Source organism: Lutjanus erythropterus, chromosome 8 (genome assembly GCF_056507025.1).
Source record: "Lutjanus erythropterus isolate fLutEry1 chromosome 8, fLutEry1.hap2, whole genome shotgun sequence".
NCBI lineage: Eukaryota > Metazoa > Chordata > Actinopteri > Lutjaniformes > Lutjanidae > Lutjanus > Lutjanus erythropterus.
The window spans coordinates 2,142,907-2,167,121 of record NC_139324.1 but is presented as its reverse complement, the minus strand read 5'-3'; the positions used below and the strand labels follow the sequence as shown (position 1 = coordinate 2,167,121).

Sequence of the window (24,215 nt, the reverse complement as noted above, 5' to 3'; positions counted from 1 at the left end):
TTTGGTTACAGTGTGCTGTGAACCTTATTTGACTTTGAGTGTCTGAAAATTAAATGTTTTTTGTTGAAAATATTAAATCACTTCTTCTCTGCCAGGCGACCTGAAAAGAATATTTGGATGCAACCTCTTTGTAATCCCCAACATTTTGATTAGTATCTGTAATTTAATTACATCGATTTTTTATCAGTAACTGTAACAGATTAGTGACTTGTATTTCGTAATTTAATTACATGCAGCTAGTTACTCTCCAAGGCTGCCAGTAGGCAAGCTTTGGTTGCTGTTGTTAATGATGTGCAGCCTCTACCGACTTGTTAGGAGGAATGAGGAGTCAGCAGTCAGCACAGGTTATATACAGTTTTGAAAAATGTTTTTGAATTTTTCTCAAAAAAAGACCACCGCAATCGCAAGAGCTCTTTGAGCATGCAGTCATAAATGTGAACAAAAACATTTTAGACTGAGGGCTCCAGTATGTCAGAGCTTACCCGGCAGAGATGATGAATCAGCAGTTCTAAAAGTGTGTAAACTGCATCGTCAAGTGAAGGCAGACGAGCATTAAGTGGGAGATATCACATGTATTTACTCTATATGGAACCCTGAATTTCTGTTTTGTCTGTTTTCATGATTGAGAGTCTACACAGGGTCTTTTATATTGACAGATTCTCTCTGCTGTTTCTCAGTCTGACTTCCTGCCCTCTTGATCTGCTCTGTTCACACTGACACAGAATCCTTCAAAAATAGACTTGGTACATTTTCTCCACCCAGCAAAGCAGAGGGGTGTTTTTGGGACGCGCTGCAGTGCTGCTGGTGGAATCACAGGCACTGTGTGGAATGGCTGACAACTATTCGGTCTTGTCTTACTACTCATCAGGGCATAACGAACAGAGATTTGGTCGGAATTTGTGTTGTCAGTTTTTTTAAATTTACCTCTTGGTCACAATTATGCAACAAGTCATGACATGAAAGGGCAAGAAATACTTGTCATCAAATTTCTTTAAACAAAATTAACACTAAGAACAGTAGAGCTAAATTTTCACCAGATATTCACAGTGAAAATTAAAATTGTGCTTTCTGCTGTGCTTCTCCCATTAGTTGCATGCCTTGTTACTGCTTGACTTTATGATCTTCCACTTAATGTATGTTGGAACATCTGTGTTTTGTTTAGCATTTCATTCTTTTTCACCCTCAAAAAGACTTTTTCCCCATTGCCTCTAATCTAAACATCTCTCCAAACTTTTGTTCATCCAGCAACATGTAATCTCTGGTGTCCTCTGGCTTGTCTTCCAGGAGGGGTTCAAAATGGGACTAACCTTAGAGGGCACCGTCTTCTCTCTGGACCCGCTAGACAGCCGCTGCTGATGCCAAGAAGATGCTCTTTGTCGCGTACTTTTAACTCGTTTGTATGAAGAAGTGCCAAAACCCACTCCACGGTCGAGTCAAGATGTCACACTTTTCATCTTGAGGTTTATATGCATTTGCATTTAGATTGGTTTTTCGATATTTCAAGGTAAACTCAGATCCATTATAGAGAAGAGCTATTTTTGTAAAAGAAAACAAAACTTATGGAAGGAGTTGTTTTGAGTACCTTTGCTTGCACAGGCAATGAGAGATGTAAATAGTCGAATATGTCCAATGGTACACAGAATTTTCATATGAGACAGTTTGTGTGTATGCACCATTTGAATTCTGTATTGTTAACACATTCCTGTTTGTATGCCAAACACAAGCTGGCGAAGAAAATAAATGGAATCTGTAGCGTATCATTAACTCAGCTTGCCCATAACATCATATAGCTTATTTTACTCATAATTTTTTCACACATGAATTAATCCAGTCTATTTTTGTGGCTTTTACTTTTTCTGTTTTCGACATTGAGTTGTTTATTTTGTTTTTTGCATTTCATGTGTTTTATTTGCCATTTCAGTATTTACTTGTCATATTTTTACTTTGTCATCATTTTAGTCTGCTTTTCTTGCACCAGAGGGCACTTTGTTTGGACAGCCTCTGTCCATTAACAGTACAGTACTATTTCCTTTATGTTACTTTTGGTTGCATTGACTTTGCTGTTACAGTTATTAAAGAAAATCTTAACTGCAGAACTTATTGATTCTGTTAGCTTTTGTGTGTAGTTGTTGTGTTTGAAATGTTTTCTCTTCAAGTCAAAGATTTTATTATTATTAGTTGCGCTGTTTGCTCTGTGGATGAGAGCTTTGATCAATTGGTCCACTTTGGTCCAGACTGAATATATTTGAACATATTTTGTGAACAATTATGGGATGTATAGGTATGAAATCTGGTGCACACACATATGTTACCCCCCAAGATGAATTCTAATAACTTTGTGGATGCTGTGACTTTTTATCAACTTTTTATCATTTGGTCAAAAATTAAATTTTTTCACTACTTCGGTTTAGGAACAAATAGCAGGTTTTACACCTGTAATCAGTGTTGCCAGGTAGAAAATAGAATATCATACTGTTATTAATAATTACTTATCAATTTATTATTTTCAAATAATTATAGCGACAAAAACTAACTATCTAGGTCTATACTGATCCAACCTGAGAAGGGGCCTGGACACATTGAATGGCAAAATGATGCCATGTGCCACATGCATCTCTGCTTCACCAACTACTGATCAGGGTGGTGCTGATATGATGGTGAGTTCTGAGGCGACTGGTTGCTCTCAAATCACAAACAAGGTTGAAGGTTGATTGAACAAGGTTGACTGAAGTGTCAAAATGATCATACATGTGGTTTTATTCAGAATTATTGATTATGTAATCATCCAGTTGTTAGAATTATGGTACGCATACAGTAATTATCGCAAATGTGACTTCACTGCCTGTAATGCGTTTTTTTGTATAGTTTTTGTTGTTATTTTTTGGTTTGATGAAGTAGTTTGTCCCCCACTGAGTTTTTTGCAAAGGCCTGTTTATTTTGGGGAAAGTTTTGGGTGACCTTTCTGACTGGTTTACAGTGCAAAAATCGGTAAAAGAAGTTGCAGCAACTCTCAATACATCACCGAACAAGGACCACCGGACCACAGTGGATCATCAAACAGTGAGTACAAACCAAAGGACAGAGCGTTGATCACGTGCATGGTGTCTGTGGATGGCTTGTTTAACATTAGGAATACTCATGTTAGCATGTCGTTCAAAGCATTGTTATGCAGCTTTATAGAGGTGCTAACACGGCTGCACTGACGTGGGTCTTGAACAGGGGGCCCTCAGAGTTCAAGCCAAGTTATTGTTTGACAATTACTGTTTATACAGGGTTTTTTTGTTTGTTTGTTTAAAAATGAATATATGTCTAAAAATATACATGAACATTTTTTTTTGGCAAAGATAAATCGGCCTAAAAAATTTCATTTATAAAGCGCTGACAAAAGGGTCCTGAATCTTTCATGAGAGCAAGCTAACCAACTAAATTGCTGTGGCATTGTTCCATAAGAACAAACCATTTAGCTACTTATTACTGAAATATTTTGGCCAATTAGTTTTATTATTATTGTTCCAAATGTATTGATACTCAGACTCTGACTTATCCTCCACCTTAGAAACCACCAGAGAAAGTGCAGAAGGTGAAGCTAACGCGGCTAACATTAGCCATGCTGCAACTGCGGCTGACTCAGCAGGTATTGGTGAGAGCAAATGAGTGAAAAAGAAGTAAAACTAGTAGTAGTAGTAGTAGTAAAGTTTCAGGAGCAGGTCACTCTGCCATTGTCCTACTTCATTAGTTACATGTGAGTTAACTTTGTAGTCTGATGTCACATTTTCCTGCCTTCATCTCATAATTTTTCTGTTTTGTTTTTTTTTGCCTCTGGATTTCACACCCTCATGAGGCTGAAATGAATCGTTCATGGTACAAAGTTTTTAAGGGAGCGGAAGAACTTCTAAAAAAACAGGCAGAGAGAAGTATTTTCAATATTTATTTTCAAAGGATGAAACGCATCTGCTTCCAGTGTGGAAAGCCCCTTCTCCTCCTCCTCCTCCTCCTCCTCCTCCTCCTCTCTGCCTTGGGGGTGTTAGCAGGCAGCCGAGCCTTGCAAAACTCACAAATCTATAATAAATATACTCAAATATGAACCAAACGGTCACAACAGAATTACTTGAAGGCACATTCATGAAAATTGTAAACAAACAGCTTATATTTGAAACAACTGAATGTTAAATACATAAATGATTTTTAAACTACAAAATGTCTAAAAAAAACAGTCTGTGTGAAACATAAAGGACCTAACTACACCTGAATTAATATGACAACAGCTTGGGGGGATTAACAAGCAGTTTGTTTAATTTGTTGCATAGCAAGAAATACAAAGCAAACAGGCACTCACAGCCACCTTATTTCTATAAAAGTGAGTATAAAAAGGATTTCAAGAGCATATAAGTCCAGGATACTGAAAAGGGGGAACTGACATGCATAAAAATAGAATATGCTGTGCTACTTTTTTATTGTATTGAAATTGAAGGGAAAAAAAAGTTACAAATCACCACACACCACTCACACAACACCTCATTCATCTCTCCATCGTTGACAGAAAGATCTTTATTGGTATCCCCAAACCCTGCCCTACCGCACCGCACAGCCGGGAGAAGTGCACAAGGATCACACTACTTACAAAACAGCACCTGTGAAAACAAGATTTACATGTAGTGTCATCGTTTTCTCAGTTCCGGTGACGAGGTAGCTAACACTGAGGAAATCGACAGTCTTAATGTGTCTTTAATGTTTGTACGTGATCGGTACAGAGTTTAAAATAACTGGATACAGACATTGTTTCATCAGAACTGTCTTGAGAAAATACCTGCGCCGGCAAACACGTCATCGGCTGTATTTGTTTCCTCAATAGCACCACAATGTTGTTTTATATTCAAACACTTAAAACAAAGAAATGAATAGACAAATCTGTAAAAAATAGTAGTGGAAGGACATTTGATGTAGCTTCAGTGGGATTTTTCTGGGCCTATAAACAGCAGTTATAATAACTTTAAAGCTTTCATATTAATAAATCTTTGGCAATTTTGTGAAATAAAATTAAAGATCTTTGGAAGAAACTACACCGCAGCGTGCCTCGAAATGCACCGAGCTTTGAGTCAAACATACACAAGACAGAGGAATGATTCAGATTTTTAACCAATTTCTTTTTATGCAAATTCCAAACATTCATTCTAACTTACAAATCTTCGATGTCTTAAACTGGGTCGAAAGGCACAATAAATATCTTGCCACAGGGCCACAATAGTCCTCAGTACTCGTTATGTACAATGTGGCTGATCGTGTCAGCTGTCAGTTCAATAGTCTCGGGATTCTCCCCGATGCATCCCTGCTGACGGTTTTACAAGAAGCACACGGGCCCGATGTCGATGCCGAACTCTTGATCTGGGCCACCAATGTCCACAGGGGCAATGTCCACAATAGGAAGTCTTGCTGTTTTCTGTGTCCTGTACTCAAACACTGTCTTGCCCCAGTTGCCATTTGGTTGCTGTAAAAGAAAGACAAATAGGTCAGTGAGTAACTTCATGTTTCTCTACAATGAAAGTCTTTTAATGACTTTGGTATGTGCTGTTTTCAGGGGACACTTCAACCCAAAATCAAAAATACATTCCCCCTGGCCTGATGTTCTGTTTGTCCGGCTAGATTTTTTTGGTGTGAGTTGCAGAGTTTTGGAGATATCAGCTGTAGAGATGTCTGCCCTTTCTCAAGTATAATGGGACTAAATGGCACCTGTCTTGTGCTGCTCAAAGCAACAAAAGAATACATTTGAAAAATTCAAAACCAGCGTCTTTTTCAAAGAATCATGACCCACTTACATAAGAGAATTCATCAATGTGTTGCAGTTTCATTTTGGAACTATTTTTTTCTATCAGAAAGAAAGTAGTTCCAGTAGATTGTACTGCAGAAAGAAAATAGTTCCTGCATAAAAACTGCTCACAACAAGGTCTTGGGATTATTTGGAGCAACTGGGTAATGATTTCTGACAAGAGGCATTGCTGTTCAGTTTTTCAGATTTATTTTTTGTCACTTTGAGCACCACAGGACTAGCGCCAGCCATCTAGTTCCATTATATTGTCCCTTTAACGTCATCTTGGCACTGACTTCAGAGATCAGTCAACATTTGTTTTATATTTTTATTCTTGTAGTCAACAAATGCAACGAAAATGCCAAAACCAGTAATGAAGTGATCCTACTAACAAGTATAATTTGTGTATCAAAGCCAGATAGATCTTCCTCTGTGCCGTGGAGCTCCACTGTTGTCCAAAAACACATCAGTGAACCACACTGTTGCACTGGGTGACCCGTTCCTTCATTAACATGAACACACACTGTAGTGTAATTTGACTCAGTGCCACGTACACTGTCCCGCTACTAAAACCGCTCAGTAGTCCACCAAGTATGTATTATTCCACAGCTGAAAATATTTCCCTATGCACAAGGCTGCATGGCCATTTGGGGGCAGCACAACTAGCTGCAAACACTGACATCACCTAATTAAGTCGTTGTGAGGGACTTCTTAAAGGGACAGTTCACTCCAAAACAAAAAGCACTTTTTTCTCTGGCCTGTAGTGGTTTATCCATCTACAGTGTTTTGGTGTGAGTTACAGAATTTTTGAGATATCAGCCGTCGGCCATGGACCCATTGATATGTACATCCTGCGCTGTCACGAGCATAAGCCAGTAGATGCACGCTTCATTCTGCACAATCATTGGCAAACAGTAGAAAGAAAATAGTTATTTCATGAAACAGCTCACAACAAGGTCTGTGAAATATCTTGAGTAAAGGGGTCATGACTTCTGGAAGGGGACACTGCTGCTGAGAAGGTAGACAGCTCTTTGGCCAATATCTCCAAAACTCATACCAAAAAGAATAGATGGATAATTAGCACTACAGGAAAAATGTGTACGTTTGATTCATTTAATTGAACTGTCCCTTTAACAAATATCCAGCATCCAGCAGACACAGACAACATTGATCACATTCAAACACAACTTCTGTAAGTGTTGAATGTAATTACAAGATTCACTCCCCTTTTGAAGGAAACGTCTGGCTCTCACTATGTTCACCGGCTAATTGCCAACTTTGCTGCCTGCCATTTAGTGCTGGTAAGGTAGGGTACAGTCAGTTCATCATATTTTTTTGTTTCTTAAAATAACTGCTCACTGCTGGAAATAATGCCAGTGAGAGTGGTGAGAGAAAACAGCAACGCTGTGGGCCATAAAATCAAAACAATGAACTAAAAGATGCTAAATGCATCGTAGAGCTGAGAAGAACTACAGTTCACTACGCTGCCTCAGTTGGTCATATTGTTTGCATTATTGTGTTTTAAAAGGATAGTTTGGATTCACCAAAGTCACACAATAACACAAACACACTAAGAGATTGAGGCAGCTATAGACCTGCAACTCCTGCTTCATGCAAGGTAAAATTACTGCTTTCACCTATGGAGTTTGGTAGATTTGGAGAGAGCGACATTTGGCTTTTATAACGGCAGTTCCCCATCAGAAAAGGCTGTCTGATGGCAAAGCAAAGCAGAAGAGATATTCTAAACATAGTGTACACTCAAATGGATTTTGATTTTGTATTTTCATGCTGGCCCTTTCCACAGCAGTTCATTGCTTAGTTTCCATGCTCATATGACCCCACTTCAAATAAAGCAAACTATCCCTTTAACCCTGTTAATGTCAAAAAAATATTCAAGGAGCTTTGATGGCTAAATCCTACATCCATGATTTACATTTTGGAAGGTCTTGAGGAACAGACTAACTCATTGTTGGTTTTGGTCATTTCATAGGATTTGCTGAGAGTAAGAAAAACATAGAATAATGCTAGCCTTTGATAGAGTTATAATTAATGACTATGTAAGAGCTGTCAAAATGTGGGAACTTACTGAGCAGGAGTCCTCCACCACTGTGTATCTGAAGCGGTTGTTTCCCTCTGCTTTGAGTTCCAGATCGTTGGAGCCTTTGAGGATCACAGCTTTCTTATAGTTGCCCAGCCTCTCGTCCTTGTAGCCCACAGAGTTCTTGCAGTGGTAGGTGATGGTCTGGGAGGCCTCTTTGGAGAGCAGGCGGATGAAAGTCATCTGAACTGTGACGGAGTTTGCCGGCTGATCTTTGTTGCCATAAGCAAACTAAAGAAACAAATAAAGGATTTAATACAGAGGCTCAAAAAGACTCAGTCAGTCAGTCAGTCAGTAAGCTGAGATGCACAACTAAAAAATTGTTTTTTTCCACGAACACTTGGTATTTCTAAACCCTTTTTGAAAACATCTTTCTCTCTCAGTCTGTAGTCGTTTTATTCTTTCAATTCCAAGAACATATTCTTTACAAGATTCTTTCTCTATAAATTCTTAAACAACTTCTCCTTTCCTGCTTCCCTCCTCCTGCCATCATCAAAAATGTAACTGCTCACATGTGTTCCTCGGTTGATGTCGGCTCCAAACCACACAGGTTTGTTCCTGGAAGAGCTCCACCACGCTTTACGAGGTATGCTGGACGGGTTGGCAGAGATGCAGGTCTCTCCGGTGTCCATGTTGCAGTGTACTTTAATGGCGTCCTCCACACTGCCTTGGTTTGGATCCACCCAGTACTCCCCTACACAACAAAATGATCAGGAGGTGATTGATTTATTCTACAGCTGCTAGAACAGTAAAAAAAAAATCTGTTATACTGCGTGCGAGCAGGTTTGGTTCATCATGTTCTGACAATATTTGTAGATTAATCATGTTAGAGAGAAGTACTGTGAAGATGAACAGGAAACAACTAAGATAAGAGCATAATAAACTAGAGGACAAAAAGAAGAAAGATGTAGTCTGTGCAAAATATTGTCCTGACAAACATTTTTATGACACTTTGCATTGTAGGTAAAATAAAATAAATAAATAAATCTGGATTTCCAAGATAAAAGTTACAATCTTTTAGAAAGATTGATATTTTCTGAGATTCCAGTGTTAAATTAATGTAATATTCTCTCCATTATAAAGTCAAGAACTGTGAGATATACTTTGACATAAAAGTGGTAGATTTATGAGAGAAAGAAATGAATATTCCCTGAGATTATAAAGTCAAAAATTTGCAGGAAGAATTTAGATATTCTCTGAGATCAAAGTCACAAATTTGTGAGGAAAAAATTCACAAATGTACAAGCAAAAACTTTAATATTCTCTGAGACTATTAAATAACAGATTTATGAGAAAAATACTCACAAAATTAAAGGAAAACCCAGCAATATTTTCTGACTTGAGAACACTCAAGTCAGATTTTATGAGGAAAAAAGACAAATTTACAAGAAAAAAATGTAATATTCTCTGATATTGTGAAGTCCCAAATTTAAGAGAAAAGAACAGCAGTATTCTCTGGGATTATAAAGTCATAAATTTGTAAGAAAACCATTATTTTATGGGAAAAACCTCACAAATTTATGATAAAAAACAGCAATGTTCTTTGGGATTATAATTCATAAAGTTGTGAGACAACACTCAGAAATTCTCTGAGATTAAAGTCACAAATTTACAAGAAAAAACTCACAAATTTACGAGACAAAAAATATTCTCTAGGATTATAAAATCACACCTTTACGAGAAAAACTTGACAGGATTTGTTTTGTTTTGTTTTATGTCAAGGAACAATGTCGCTTAACTTTATCATCTCAGACAATATCCAAGTTTTTTTCTCATAAATGTGTGATTTTTTTTGTCTCGTTAACATTATCTCTTTAACATCAGAGAATATCCCTTTTTTCCCAGAAATTAGTTTTTTTTCTGTTACTATAACCTCTCTTCCTCAGCTCTGTATTTTTTTCAGCCTACAATGACCCTAATAACCGTTATCCATTTTCCGCTTCTTGCAGCTGTGTAAAATCTTCCTCTCACTCAGCAATTTTCCTCGACACTCACCACTCTTCTTCAAGGGGTAGCATCTCTTCAGGTCGTCACAGGTGCGGGCAGGATGTTTTCTGCTGCCGTCGGGGCTCTTCATGCTGTCAATCTGGCTGCTGAGGGCCTTCAGGGTGGCCTGGACGCTGGGGTCCACTGGCACGATGGTGGACGCATTGCTGTTGGGCAGAGCCTCGTCCTCACTAAACTCTGGAGGAGGAGGAGGGCCGGAGTCGTAATCCTGAGGGCCGCCGAAGAGGTCATCCATAGCAGCCATGGGAGGACCTGGGGGACCTGGTAGGCCTGGGGGTCCAGGCTCTCCTGGAGGGCCCTATGGATTTAGGAATGGTGTTTTTATCTACATTTTTTTGTGTGTGTTTTTATTTAAATCATAAGTCCCGTGTTTCCCACTAAACAAACATCTGCTGAAAACATGTCTGTTTAACAGCTGGCTGTTTTAACCACATTTGCTGTAATCTTTTTATTAGTTCAACTGGCTTACAGTAAGAACTTCCTCTTTGTATAACGAGACAATACCTCTGGTCCAATTTCTCCACTGAGTCCACGAGTTCCAGGAGGTCCCATCGGTCCTGGCTGTCCAATGTATCCTTCCTTTCCAGAGGGCCCAATAGGTCCAGGAGGCCCCTGAATCACATTCCAGTAAAGACAGTTAGCCTCAAACCTTAAAGTTTAAGAGTTTGGGTCAAAACTGAATGCTGGCATGAAATTAAATGAATACTGTATTGTGTTTCTTCCCTGACAAGCTCATTATATTTTTACAAAAGACAAAAGAAAGTTCAGGAAGCCATGTTTTCCTCCTGAAACAAATGGAACTGTAGCATTTACCCTTGGTCCGCTTGGTCCAATGATTCCTGGAGCTCCCTGCTCACCTGTTGTACCCTAAAAGCAGGAGGCAAATAACAATAACATCTTAATAATTTACACATTAAATGTCAGATTTTTCCAGAATACACAGATGCACCTGTGCCTGATGGCTGTGACCCTCTGGATGATACTGAAGTATCTGTACTTCTACTTGAGTAAATGCATGTACTTTTTGCACCGGTGCTATTAATTCTTTTTAAACCAGATATTTCTGCACAGTTTCAAATCCAAATTAGGCTACACTAATATTATTATTATTACACTCTGTGTAGACTTCAGTTCCAGTGGTGGCTGTGTAGGATTGTTTTAGACTCATGAGCCAAACATTTCCAATAACTCCAGAGTACTGTCAGGTCCAAAAGTCAAAATTTATTGAGAAAAGACAGACAATGAGCTGCTTTTATCTAACAAAATATTCTGTTTCAATCCATATCTGTTGATGTTCAGCCTTTCAAACACAATATTTTCACTGTGGTCAAAAAACCGTTTGCTTTCCTGCTTGTTTCACACAAAAACAGGTATGTGCCTTCTTTAACAGGGCAGCAAGCAGCAGTCTAAAAGTTCCATAAATTACACTTATGTTGACAAAACAGAAGATGATATTCATTAAAGAAAGTTGATTTTTTTTAAAGGACATGAATCACTTTAATCATATTGGGGATTTTGTTAGAGGATTTTTTAGGGTGATGACTTAAAATTTGACAACAATTGAAGCTTTGTGCAAAAAATTTTAATAGTAGCTAAGAATGTAAAAAAATGAAATTTGGCACAACACTAACATAATGTGTTTTCTCTTCTATTTATCAAAACGAAAAGACCAGTTTTGAGAATGACACAAACCCTTTTTTCCAGTTTGGAGGAGAGATAATGCATGTCCCAAAATGTTTTGTGACCAGGTTAAAGGAGCAATGTGTAACAATTGTGTGTCCAAAAAGCACTGCAGTCCAAATAGCAAGTTGGAACCGTAGACAGTGTTTTTAATGAGCTGAAATCCTGTTTAACATACCGTCTATGATTGAAGCAAATTGTTTCCCTCCACCCCCTCCTCCATAGACTGAAGTTCATGCTGGCTGCAGGAACTTTGCAGGAGTGCAAGACGAGTCTAACATTGTACACTGACAATAACAAGCTACGACGAGTCCTCCACTGTGAGTTGATCAGCTGTTTATAACTGTCACTAGTCTGTCAATGTAAAGCTAAGTCTGTTATCCTGCAAACAAAAGCCCACAGCTCTGAAAATACACACTCTGGACTTTGAGTTAAGTGGCTGCCTGCCTCCCTGCCTGCCAAACTCCATTAAAATATTGCTGAATTTAACCATTATAAACATCTACACCTTCTGAGAGTTTATTAATGATCTCTCATGACTCATAAACGACACCAACTTGTTTGTCGGAACATTCGGCATAAATTTGAACTCTAATTAGTGTAAAACAGACACACAACAACACAAATTTTGTGTCAGAATAGAAATAAGCATGTTTCCTTAATCTCTGTTGACATATTGTGGTCATTTTATGATTTATTTCAGTAAATATAAAACACATTCCACCTTGAAAAGAACTAGAAAACATTAATACTTATGTGAATGCTTTTCCTATTTGCACTTTTAGAACAGTGTTGGCCAAAGTGAATTTGAATAATATAGTAAAACAGAGTGTATTACTCACTGGGCTTAAAGGACTGATTGGATTACTGAACACCACTTTGACTTACTGGAGGTCCAGGGAGACCCTGCAAACCAGTGAATCCTCGATGTCCCTTCTGTCCTCTCTCTCCATGATCACCCAGGTCACCCTTATCTCCTCTTGGTCCTTGGGGTCCCTGAATTAGAGCGATTTAACACATTTCATGAGAACTGGAGCTGAGATTGTGGTTCTGGGCTTATATCAGCTGTAATGTTTGACTAAATCTATCAGAAAAAGTGAGCTGCAAAAATCTAAACTGTGTCAGTGGACTGTATAAGGAGACTCACCACTAATCCTCTCTTTCCAGCTGAGCCAGGCGGGCCAACAGGTCCTCTTGATCCCTGAAAATAGGTCAAATCGTCAGAGGGCCCTCAGGGAATACAGACCTCTGCCAGCACTGCAAAACTCTCCAACTTCTTGTTACACCCAAACACATCGTTGCTCTCATCTAATATTAACTCCACTCACGCTCTGATATGCCCTCTGGCTTTAAATCAAATCATATGTTCATGTGAGAATCTGTCAGCACAGGCTTGCACCCTGCTGATGGACTGACAGACACATAGAACAGTGATTAAAAATGTCCACTCACAGCGTCTCCTCTCCTTCCAGCACCACCCGGAGCACCAACAGGACCTGGAGGGCCAGGAAGTCCCTGAGGACCAACCAAACCCTCTGGGCCAGGGTCTCCTCTGTCTCCCTAGAAAAGTAACACCCGTCAGTCACTTTCAACATGTAAAACAACACATAGGTCAAGTGTTCATTGTCTTTGTCTCTCACCCTCTGTCCAAGAAGACCGTCTTTGCCTGGTGGGCCGTCAGATCCTGCAGGGCCCTGAGGACCACAAAGAGAACATTAAGAACTGTAAACAGTGGAGACACACTTGAACAATATCTTTAAAGGAGAAATATGCAAGACTCTAGTGTTCAAAAATTAGCACTGAAGACCAAATAGTGAATTGGAGCCATAAAAGGTATGTTAAGTAGGTTGAATCCCCAACCCCAAAATCAAAAACATATATATATATATATATATATATATATATATATATATATATGTGTGTGTGTGTGTGTGCTATTTATGAATACAACAGGACAAGATGGTACTCGGTTTGTGGTGCTTAAAGTACCAAAAATTATATTTGAAAAACTGAACAGTACAACAACAACAATAATTATTACTAATATTATAATAAAGATGCTAATATACTGCCAGGCCAAAAAAAGTCACCACCTGGATTTAACTAAGCAAATAGTTAAGAGCCTTCCATTGGATAATTCCTGCAGTGATTAATATGTTTCAGCTGGTAAAAGTTATTTAACTGATGCAGTGAGCAGCTTCTCATTTCTTAAACAACCATGTCAGAAGACATTTCCTGTGGTCGTGGAAAAGATGTTATTCTGTTTCAAAAGGGTCAAATTATTGACCTGCATCAAGCAAAGAAAACAACTGAGGAGATTGATGAAACTATTAAAACTGAGTTAAGAACTGTCCAACACATTAATAAAACCTGGAAGTAGAGTGGTGAAGCATCATCCTCAAGGAAGAAAAGTGGTCGGAAAAAAATCTTGAATATCATGATCAGAGATCAATTAAAGGTTTGGTGAAATCAAATCAGAAAAAAATCAACAGTAGAACTCACAGCTATGTTTAATAGTGAAAGTAAGAACATTTCCACACAATGAGAAGAGAACTCAAGGGATTGGGACTAAACAGCTGCGTAGGACTGTGGATCAATGGAAAAAGTTCATGTGGTCTGATGAGTCCAGATTTACCCTGTTCCAGAGTGATGGGGGCATCAGGGTAAGAAGAGAGGCAGATGAAGTGATGCTCCCATCATGCCTAGTGCCTACAGTACAAGCCTGTGGGGACAGTGTTATGATCTGGGGTTGCTTCAGTTGCTCAGGTCGAGGTTCAGAGACGTTATGTGTCCAAAAACTGAGGTCAGCTCACTACCTGAATATACTGAATGAACAGGTTTTTACATCAATGGATTTTTTTCTTCCCTGATGACACGAACATATTCCAAGATGATAATGTCAGGATTCATGGAGCTCAGATAGTGAAAGAGTGGTTCAGGGAGCAGGAGACATCATTTTCACACCACAGAGTCCAGACCTTAACCCCACTGAGAATCTTTGGGATGTGCTGAAGAAGACTTTACACAGCGGTCTGACTCTCCCATCATCAATACAAGATCCTGGTGAAGAACTAATGCAACTCTGGACAGAATAAATGTTGTGACATTGCACAAGCTTATTGAAATGATGCCATGGTGAATGTGTGCCATAATCAAAGCTAAGAGCGGTCCAACGAAAAATTGGAGTGTGTGACTTTTTTTTGGCCAGGCAGTGTAGTAATAAAAAAAATAATGATGGCATCCTCCTCAGCTGAGCTGTAACCTCTCACCCATGCTTCCTTGTGCAGTGATAAGGTTGGTGGGCGTTCAGAAAAAAAGAAAATAGTTTCAACATGAGACTGGAAAAATATGTATTTTTGATTTTGGGGATGAACTGTCCCATTAAAGAACTACAAACAATATAGAAATTGTACTTACATCAGGACCAGGATCACCACGAGGTCCGTTAGCACCAGGAACACCGACAGGACCTGGCGGGCCTTTATCTCCAGGTTGTCCTGCGGACCCCTGTTTTCCTGGTGGACCCTAAAAGAAAAAAAAAGGAAACAGGCAACTCACAATGCAGCACTAAAGGACCATCAACGATCGACAGTGTCGAAGCAGTGAAACAAACTTACTGATTAAAGAAGTTACAGGTTTAATGTGATTCAGTTTCAAACTCTCAGGCTGATATTAATGATACAGACCGCAGGTCCTGGAAGGCCTGGCATCCCGCGCTCTCCCCTCTGACCAGGAAGACCCACAATGCCTCTCTGTCCTGTAGTTCCAGCTGGGCCTGGAGGACCATCAGGACCCTAAATCCAACAACACCACACACAGGAAATGAATATCACAACTACTCCCATTACTGTAATTAAGTCTTTTCAGGGGGTGTACTTATTCTTTCATGAGTATTTTTTTCAAGTCTGTAATTTTATCTTACTTAATTAAGCATTACATTATGTAATCTACTCACTTACTACTTTTGAAATCATCATTAACAACTGAGCAAGCCTACAATTTGAACTAATATCCAAACATTTCATCTGCATTTTTGTCACCAGTAAGGCTATCAAATTGCAAATGGACCAGAGAAAACCATGACATACAGATGAAAAAAAAGAGCTCTGCAGCAGGCGCAGGTCTGGAGAAGTGAAGTGAGCGTGAGCACTGAGCAGAGCAGCTCAGGAGTTCATTAGCAGTTGATTAGTTGGGAGTAATAAAGACTGAAGGTTTGCAGATTTGGATTGAATGGATGCATTAAGCATCAACAGATAAAGGTGACTAATAGTCCCAGTTGTGTTTGAGAAGAATACTTGGTAACACTTTACATTTCTGGTCCACTGATATACATTAATTAATGCTTAACTAATGCACTGATCACCATGAGTTAAAGTATGACTCATAAAGAACTAAGATATGCATTACTATTCACTGTATCAGCAACTAATAAAGAATCTATATGATTAACTGAGTCATATATGAATTACTATTAATTACATATGTCAGCATGTATGTATTCCCAATAAACATTTAGTATTCATTATACTGTTAATTCATGTGTCAGTTACTACATAACCATATTTTTGTTGCTATCATGATCAGCATCTGTTTTTATTGAATCACTAGATATGATTTGTGAAGACATCATTATGTTATGATTTAACTTGGTGAGGCACATGACTATTAACCAGTTATTAAGTGTGTATGTGGTTATGGTTGTTGGTACTGCCTGACAGGCCACACATCCACAGTCATGTCTGAGGTCTGCTGGCCTGCTGCAGGGTTGAATCCTGGACCACAAGCCTCAACCAGTCCCATGAACAGCAAGGCATTAATAAATAAATGCTGCTACAGTGACATTCAGATTGTGGAGAGCTGGAAGCTGATGTGTGTGTCTTAGTTGTTCATGAGTCATTCATTAACTTATGATGATCTGTGCATTAATGAATCATTAATAAGTACATTAGTGGAGCAGTATTGTAAAGTCTCACCTAATAGTTTGTATTTTAACTTTTTTTTAACATCAGTAGTTTTATTTGCAGTTGACTAATATTTCTGTAAAGCAACAGTAAAGCAACTTCTACATACTTCATCTAAAATATGTAGTATGTCTCAATATGTCAAATACAGTATGCCAAAAATACCAGGATGTCCTACTGCATCCGGTTGCTTTTTGCGGTATGCAAGACAGCATGCATCTCTAGGCATTCTGACCCACAATTCTTTGAGCAGCGAAAAGATGCAACACATCAACTAAGTCACCAAGAAAGTACAGACAGATGACATTTCGTTAACAGCATTCTAAATCCCATACTTTTTATTTTGACTTTAAATTTCACGCTACAGACAATGACAGATGTATGTCCCAACTGACCTTCACAGCAGCCATTTTGACATGAAATAGTAGGTAAACACAGGTTTTAGCAATGATACTAATTAAGGATACCAATCTGTGTCCCCAGTATAAAGTAAAAATACTGTATGTTAAATATATCCGCATTTTATTAACCTCTCAACAGATCTGCATCTTGTTAGTTCCTATTCATTTTCAATTTATTTCACTAGTATGTGACCCTTCTCTCCCAACTGCATGCTTGGTTGCACCCATGGACTTAGCCAATCAGAACGCATGCCTGCAACCCTGACAGGCAGGACAGCATACATTGCTAGTAAGATACTGAGTGACAGTGTAGAGAGAAGAGCTGTAGCTGAACAGCAAAAATATAACTCAAAACAGTAAAAACACAATTTAACCGTTGTCAAATTAGAACCTTAACAGCCTGTACTTTGTTGTACATTGATTTTTTGTTGTTGTTGTTGTTGTTTTCTTAAGTCACTAACCAGGGCTCGACATTAACTTTTTTCATCAACTGTTGCAAATTCTACTTTCAACTGTTCCAGACTTCACAAATAAATAGAACAAAGATGGAACAAACACAAGTGACCCCTACATTTTTGTAATGATAAGTTTCTCCACTGCCACTTTTTGGCCTTTATTTTATTTTTACAACAGGACATCCTTCATTTTCAGTGCTGTCCCTAACAGCCCTGCCAAATGGATCCCCCCCTTAGTGTCTGACTGGTTTCACCCTTGTTATTGTGCATATTTGACTCACTGGAAAGGCTCTGCTACACTAACTGGAATGGGACCTTAATTAGAGTTATGGATAATACAAGGTCTGTAGAAAGGTCTGTAGTATGCGTGCTGCTTGCAACAGTACATACTTTGAAAGGGCAGCTGTAGTACATACTCAGAATAAAAAGAATAAGTATGTGATTTTGAACACAGCTTTAAATGAAATAGTGAGGGAGACGCCTGTGTAACTCAATTTGATGTAATATGTCTGGCTGGCCAACAACCATGCAACTTATTTTAAATCAATCTGTGCTTGAGAGGAGTCAATGGACCCAATAGCTGTGATCAGGCACCTAAATTACAAAAGTGAGCTGGGAACAATAAAGAAAGCAATATAAGTTTAACTGAAGCACTTTCTCCTGTTTTCATTATAACATTGTTCTTTTATGTTGTTTTACCACAACAGCTGCACAGCAATATGGTTTCATGAATTCAACTTTTGCTACTGAAAAACAAATTGCAATTTTAGCAATTTTACTGCACATACTGTTTGATTATAGTTCAGTATGTGGTTTGTGGTCCAACGTAAGGTCATAACAGTGACATCAGTTTACCGTGGGTCCGTCCTCTCCAGAGTCCCCTTTGTCTCCTGGGCTGCCGGGTGGTCCTGCTGGCCCTCGCTCTCCTTGTTTTCCAGGGGGTCCGTGGTCTCCACGAAGACCACCAGGACCCTCTTTTCCAGGAGGCCCAATTGGTCCAGGTTCTCCAACTGGACCCTAGCAGGAATGAAGGTGTCATGAGGTATAAGTATGCAGTTGTGCAGCATTAAAGTTTCAGCATGTTTCAAATGAACTATTCTATACAACACACTGTCCTACCACACAAAGTGCTAAGACCAGGGGCCTCAATACAGAAATGTCACTGTTTTATCTTAGTTTAGGATGAGATTTGAGGTTTTGGTTTTACAGAAACATGATTCCTGGCTTAATTTAGAAAAAAATTCTCATCTTATCCTAGGATAGGAAATGAACTATTATAGAACTGAAGAATTTCCTCAGATGGCATAGACCTGGTCCCACATTCAAAATAACTGCGTCAAATAGCAGCACCACTGCTGTTAGGTCCTTTAAGTTAAGATAAGATACAAGATAGAATGAGACACAGAGTCTGGAATGGCTTCTGTAAAAGGAAGATGGTATCTTTACCATCCTTGAAAACTTAATTTTTGATGGGACAATGAGTTTCTGTAAGAAGGCTCCTTTCACACTTCTGCACACCTGCTGTCTAAAGTGTCCGTGAATGTTGGATTGTTTGTTTTGGAAAGTAAAAGAAACTGTCAGATGTAACCTTTCCCCACCCAATGAACGATACTGAAGACAATGTTCACAACCCTTTGTCATCCTTTCCATTCAAAAGTTATCTATATATCTATCATTTTACTATCGAGATAGATTTTTAGATTTCTGTGTTAGTCACGATTAGGTTGGCTTCACAAACAATACAGCAGTTGAGTAGCACTGAGTTAAACAGGAAAACAGGTGTGAATCTTCACTGTTCTATCAGGAGATTTTGGTCACAAGTTTGTTTGACACTGGTGACCCTTAAAGTCATGCGCTGTTTTTACTCTAACTGTGTTTTAATACAAACTGAGGGGGAGTACTTACAGTTGGGCCTGGTGGTCCAACTCTGCCTGCAGATCCAGGGAAACCAGTGGGGCCCTGGAAGCAAACAATGACACAAAGTCCTCAAATTCTGCTCCACAAAGTGGCATGACAGAATATACAACTCTGCAGAAGATGGATTGCGTCAGTAGTGATACAGCTTCCTGGGTTCATGAAAACCTTATCATTTGACTTTTAAAGTTATAAAATGATCTTACAGGTGCGCCCTGTGTTCCTCTTCCACCCTTCAGTCCAGCAACACCAATTGGCCCCTAAAAAAAACAAATTTTATTAGAACGGCATTTATGAACAGTGTTTGTATGAAGTAAAAGGTAACCCTTTCCAGGAACTTTGAAGATATACAGAACACACATAATAAATGGGTTTGCAGGCATTAAACCTAACAAACTGTAGCTGCAATTATTAGCTGCAACTAACAGTTATTTTCATTATCTATTAATCTGTTGATCATTTTCTCAATTAATCGATTAGTTGCTTGGTCCATAAAATGTCAGAAAATGGTGAAAAATGTTGATCATTGTCCAAGGTGACGTCCTCAAATGTCTTGTTTTGTCCCCAATCCAAGGACATTCAGTTTACTGTCATAAAGTATAAAACCAGAAAATATTCACATTTCAGAAAAAAGGAATCAGAGAATTTGAATGTTTTTTTCTTAAATAATGACTCAAAACAATTAATCAGTTATCAGTTATCAATAGTTGACAATTCATTTAATAGTGCAACTAATCAATTGGCTGACTAACTGTTGAAGCTCTAATTGGATCTGATTAAAAGTACAGAGACAACTGATTGCATGGTGTAGAACACCAAGTTGTAGCCTACAATTACTTTTGAATTAATTTCTCAGGAACATTGTGTATTGAGTATAACTCATTGAGCACAACTCACAGGAGGTCCGTGAGCACCAGCCAAGCCCTGAGGTCCTGGGGATCCAGCATCTCCTTTCTGGCCTGGCTCACCAACTTCTCCCTTGACTCCAGGTTGGCCATCAGGACCCTGTAAAGTGTTGGTAATATTATGAATAATACATGAAAACTACCTGTCATCACTTTCACACTTGGAGCATCACAGAGACATAATTAAGACAAAGAATGAGTACTTACAGGAGGTCCAGCAAATCCAACAGGACCGATTGGGCCAGGGTCACCTCTTGATCCCTGTCAAAAGAGGTCAGTTATTATACTGAAGCACGCTAATAATGTAGACTCATCACTACTGTGTTCTAAATATACTTCATGAATCAGCTGAAAACACTGAACAGGTCACTCACAGGCACTCCTCTGGATCCTGGGGGTCCATATGGTCCCTTGGGTCCAGGTTCTCCCTGCAAAGATGTCACAAGTTTCCTGTCAATAATTTCTTCAACCTTCAATGAGCCTGTGCTGTCCTGTAAAACTGGTATTCTTGTGTTTGCTGAGGCAATCCTGCCAGGATTCAAGTGTGTGCAGGAAATGAAAACTCAGCCTGGACAGGAAGGCCCGCCCTGAGCTAAGTGATTGACAGCTTGGTCCATAAAGCAACAGCAAAAGCAAAAGGGAAAACAATGAGGAAAAATAAAGTAGAAAAACAAAGTTGACATAGAAAATAAATATATGACATATTAAAAAAATATACAAATAAAAACACAGAATAATTTATATACAAAAATATCTTTTTAAAAGTATATAAATAAATATATACAGAAATATAGATAATAAAGATATAAAAATGTAGATGTAAAAAAAATGAAAATGCTTAAAATTATTCTTTCATATTTGTTATTTGTCCACATTTCTACATTTATTTATTCTCAGGCTGCAATCATACTGCAATTATTTTGACATATTATGATCTTAATTTTCAGAGAAAAAAATAAATAAAAACTAAAATCACAATGATGTGACATTTTTCTTGGTCTGAACTAAAGCTTATATCCATATTTAAGTTTGTTTGTTTGTTTTTTTCTAATATGGGTTGCAGCATCTGCACCAAAACTGCAGTATCAGGCCATCAGGGTCAGATCGTAGTCTGTACCAAATAAACATTTTTTATTACATGTGGAGAACAAGCATCTTACATGTAGGCCAGGGTAACTCCATGGCACTTCAGTACTTCATCACAGTGCTAATTTGTGACACATTTTTCCATTATTAAACAACTGCAGCTTCTGTGATTTGGATATTACACTTGGCTGTATAGTAATTTCATAACATTTTGATGCCTTAATATACTCTTTCATTGATTTTTCTGTATTATTCCATATTTATTTTCTTAGTCTTTTACAAATATATTCTCCTTTAATGGCACTGTTATGACTCCATAGTAGATTGTCCTTCACTACGTGGACAACGCTTTCAGATGCATTCTTAAAATAAGAAGCAGAAGGATCACCAGCATACTGGGCATCATGGGAGCTGAAGTTTCCCTAAAGCAGAACTTGTCATAACCTTGAATCACTGTCATTAACAACAGCCTCTTAGTGTGTGTTGAAAAAAAACCAAAAAAGACTGTACCTTCTCACCACTGGGTCCTGCAGGTCCTAGCGGGCCAACAGGACCTGGGGCTCCCTGTGAACAGAAAATAAATCCTGTTGGGGATCTGCGCTCATCACTGTAACAGTAACCTATGCAGTCGAGACAGTGGACACATTTCTTCTTGAACAAGCTTTGACAAGTCTTGGATTTGCATTACACATACATCACATACATCAACACTTTATTTTTCTGTCTCTGAAGTGTCAGTTTGACTTCCTTGTTCGTTTTTTGACTGAGTCAGAAAGTGTTTGCAGTGACTGAAAGGTGTTTTACTTACTCTTGCACCATCATTTCCAGCTGTACCTTCTGATCCTTTCTCACCAACTGTGCCCTACACAAAAGACAACAATATTAAAGTTAAAATGTGTAAGGCTCCTTTATTTAGTGTCACTGGCAGACATCAGCACTCAAGTTGGGAACATACTCTGTACTGACAGTCTGAAATCAGACATGCATTTGATTGACAACTTAAACTGACTGCAAGATCTATTTTCCGTAGATTATTAGAGCACATTTCCCCTAAACAAATTCATTTTGCAATCATCCATAAATAAACCCATTTTTAGTCAAGTACATTTGTTTAACTGTTGTATTATTTTTTGTGTACTGTAAAATATTATTATATGTACAAATTTATTACATTAAAAAAGAAAATTATGGACTTACTCTGTCACCCTTAGGCCCAGGAGGGCCAGAGATACCCCTCTCTCCTGGCATTCCCTGAAGGCCTGGAGGACCCACATCACCCAGTGCACCAGGGGGACCAGGGCTACCCTGCAGTGACAAAACACCAAGGTTATATACAAACATTAAATATGTATTAAGAAAAGAAAAGAAAAGACTTTTCTCAAAAATTGCAGTGAAGAGTAATACAACATGATATTGAAAAGTAAAGGTACACATCATGTTGAAAAACGTAATATTGCAGAGGGGAAGAGTTTTATAGTTTGATTGCTACTGGCAGAGACTGCAAGACTGTGGTGCTCTGCGGTGCACTTCTGTGATCTCAGTCTATAGCAGAAAGTGCCATAGACCCTAAATTTCTTTTACAAACTTTTGCATCTTCTTCTTTTCATTTTCTTCAGAACTCCATCTATGTGTATGCTGGTATAACACTGTTGTGATAACAGTGTGAGAACAAGCTTTCTGTCACTTCAACACCAAACACCACTACATTACATTACAATGCAAATAACCATTGGGTCATATAATTTGATAATATCTCTTTATAGTTTCAAATATAAACCCAGGTCTTTAAAGGGATAGTTCAGATTATTTGAAGTCGGGTTGTATGAGGCACATATCCATAGCCAGTGTATTACCTACAGTTTGGAGAAGCAGCAGGAGTACCAGGGATGTACTGCTTTGTAAGTTTAAGTGTACACTATGTTTAAAATATTTTCACCAGTTTACCTTGCAGAGAACAGAGAACCTGTTCGGATCAGAAACCACTGTTACATAAGCTGAATATTACTGTCTCCAAACCAACCAAACTCCATTGGTGAAATCAGTAATTTTACTTCAAAGAACATGAGAGTTGCCGGTCATCCGCTGCCCTTATCAGTTAGTTTGTTTGTGTTCTTGTGTGACTTCTGTGTTTTAAACCAGGGGTTCCCAAATCTTTTCATGTCAAGGACCCCATCAATAGATGCATATTAGACCACAGATCCAAGTGGGATCACTATCAATCAAAACGGCTAACTCCATTTCTTCCCTTGTTGTTACAACTTCCTTTTTTTGCTGCGGATCCCCCACAACCCACTCAAGGACCCCTGTTGTCCCTGTACCCAAGTTTGAAAACCACTGTTGTAGTTATTTAGGATTCACCTAAGTCACATAACAACACAAACTAACCAATCAAGGCAGTGGTAGATCAGCAACTCCTGTGTTCTGTGAGTTAGGTTTTGTGAATAGATTTTGGTTGAGCAAGACAGCAATATTCAACTTAAATAACAGCAGTTTTCAGTTGGAAATGTCTGAAAGGCAAAGTAAAGCAGTGAAAATATTCTACATATATCATACACTGCATGTGTCAATGTGTCATTGATTATTTTAGGTGTCTAAAATATGTTTTTGTGTTGACCCTGCCCACAGCAGTACTTTGCATGACTTCCGACACTGGTACTCCTGCTGCTTCTCCAAACTGGGGGTGTGCCAACTATCATCCACTGTACGTAATACACTGACTACTGTACCTCATACAACTCCACTTCAAATAATCATGCAGGTGATTCCTCTGCATCGTACCTTTGGCCCATCCGGACCAGGTGCACCAGGGATACCCTTAGGTCCCTGCAGACCATTTGGACCCAGCTCTCCTCTCTCTCCGGGAATTCCTCGCTCTCCCTGGAGAAGAAAAAGCATCCATGTCAGT

The 24,215-nt window shown here is 38.7% G+C and overlaps 2 protein-coding genes across 5 annotated transcripts in view; one reads left to right on the top strand and one right to left on the bottom strand.

Annotated features, from left to right (window-relative positions):
* Nucleotides 1-1,768, top strand: part of gulp1a (GULP PTB domain containing engulfment adaptor 1a) — a 136,980-nt gene extending 135,212 nt beyond the window's left edge. For all 4 annotated transcript variants that reach the window (XM_084724233.1, XM_084724235.1, XM_084724236.1 and 1 more), the window contains one exon: nucleotides 1,285-1,768. In XM_084724233.1, the coding sequence (XP_084580359.1) occupies nucleotides 1,285-1,356 (72 nt within the window). In that variant the 3' untranslated portion in view covers nucleotides 1,357-1,768. The remainder of the gene's footprint in view (nucleotides 1-1,284) is intronic.
* Nucleotides 1,769-4,266: 2,498 nt separating this feature from the next.
* The window catches only part of col5a2a (collagen, type V, alpha 2a), a 74,187-nt gene continuing 54,238 nt past the window's right edge, over nucleotides 4,267-24,215 (bottom strand). The window contains exons 33-54 of the mRNA XM_084724232.1: nucleotides 24,089-24,187; nucleotides 22,508-22,615; nucleotides 22,119-22,172; nucleotides 21,821-21,874; nucleotides 20,599-20,652; nucleotides 20,432-20,485; nucleotides 20,217-20,324; nucleotides 19,526-19,579; nucleotides 19,311-19,364; nucleotides 18,261-18,422; nucleotides 15,275-15,382; nucleotides 15,006-15,113; nucleotides 13,229-13,282; nucleotides 13,041-13,148; nucleotides 12,736-12,789; nucleotides 12,477-12,584; nucleotides 10,722-10,775; nucleotides 10,413-10,520; nucleotides 9,897-10,206; nucleotides 8,414-8,595; nucleotides 7,890-8,132; nucleotides 4,267-5,485 (exon numbers count right to left, since the gene is read on the bottom strand). Of these exons, the coding sequence (XP_084580358.1) occupies nucleotides 5,339-5,485; nucleotides 7,890-8,132; nucleotides 8,414-8,595; nucleotides 9,897-10,206; nucleotides 10,413-10,520; nucleotides 10,722-10,775; nucleotides 12,477-12,584; nucleotides 12,736-12,789; nucleotides 13,041-13,148; nucleotides 13,229-13,282; nucleotides 15,006-15,113; nucleotides 15,275-15,382; nucleotides 18,261-18,422; nucleotides 19,311-19,364; nucleotides 19,526-19,579; nucleotides 20,217-20,324; nucleotides 20,432-20,485; nucleotides 20,599-20,652; nucleotides 21,821-21,874; nucleotides 22,119-22,172; nucleotides 22,508-22,615; nucleotides 24,089-24,187 (2,385 nt within the window). The 3' untranslated portion in view covers nucleotides 4,267-5,338. The remainder of the gene's footprint in view (nucleotides 5,486-7,889; nucleotides 8,133-8,413; nucleotides 8,596-9,896; nucleotides 10,207-10,412; nucleotides 10,521-10,721; nucleotides 10,776-12,476; nucleotides 12,585-12,735; nucleotides 12,790-13,040; nucleotides 13,149-13,228; nucleotides 13,283-15,005; nucleotides 15,114-15,274; nucleotides 15,383-18,260; nucleotides 18,423-19,310; nucleotides 19,365-19,525; nucleotides 19,580-20,216; nucleotides 20,325-20,431; nucleotides 20,486-20,598; nucleotides 20,653-21,820; nucleotides 21,875-22,118; nucleotides 22,173-22,507; nucleotides 22,616-24,088; nucleotides 24,188-24,215) is intronic.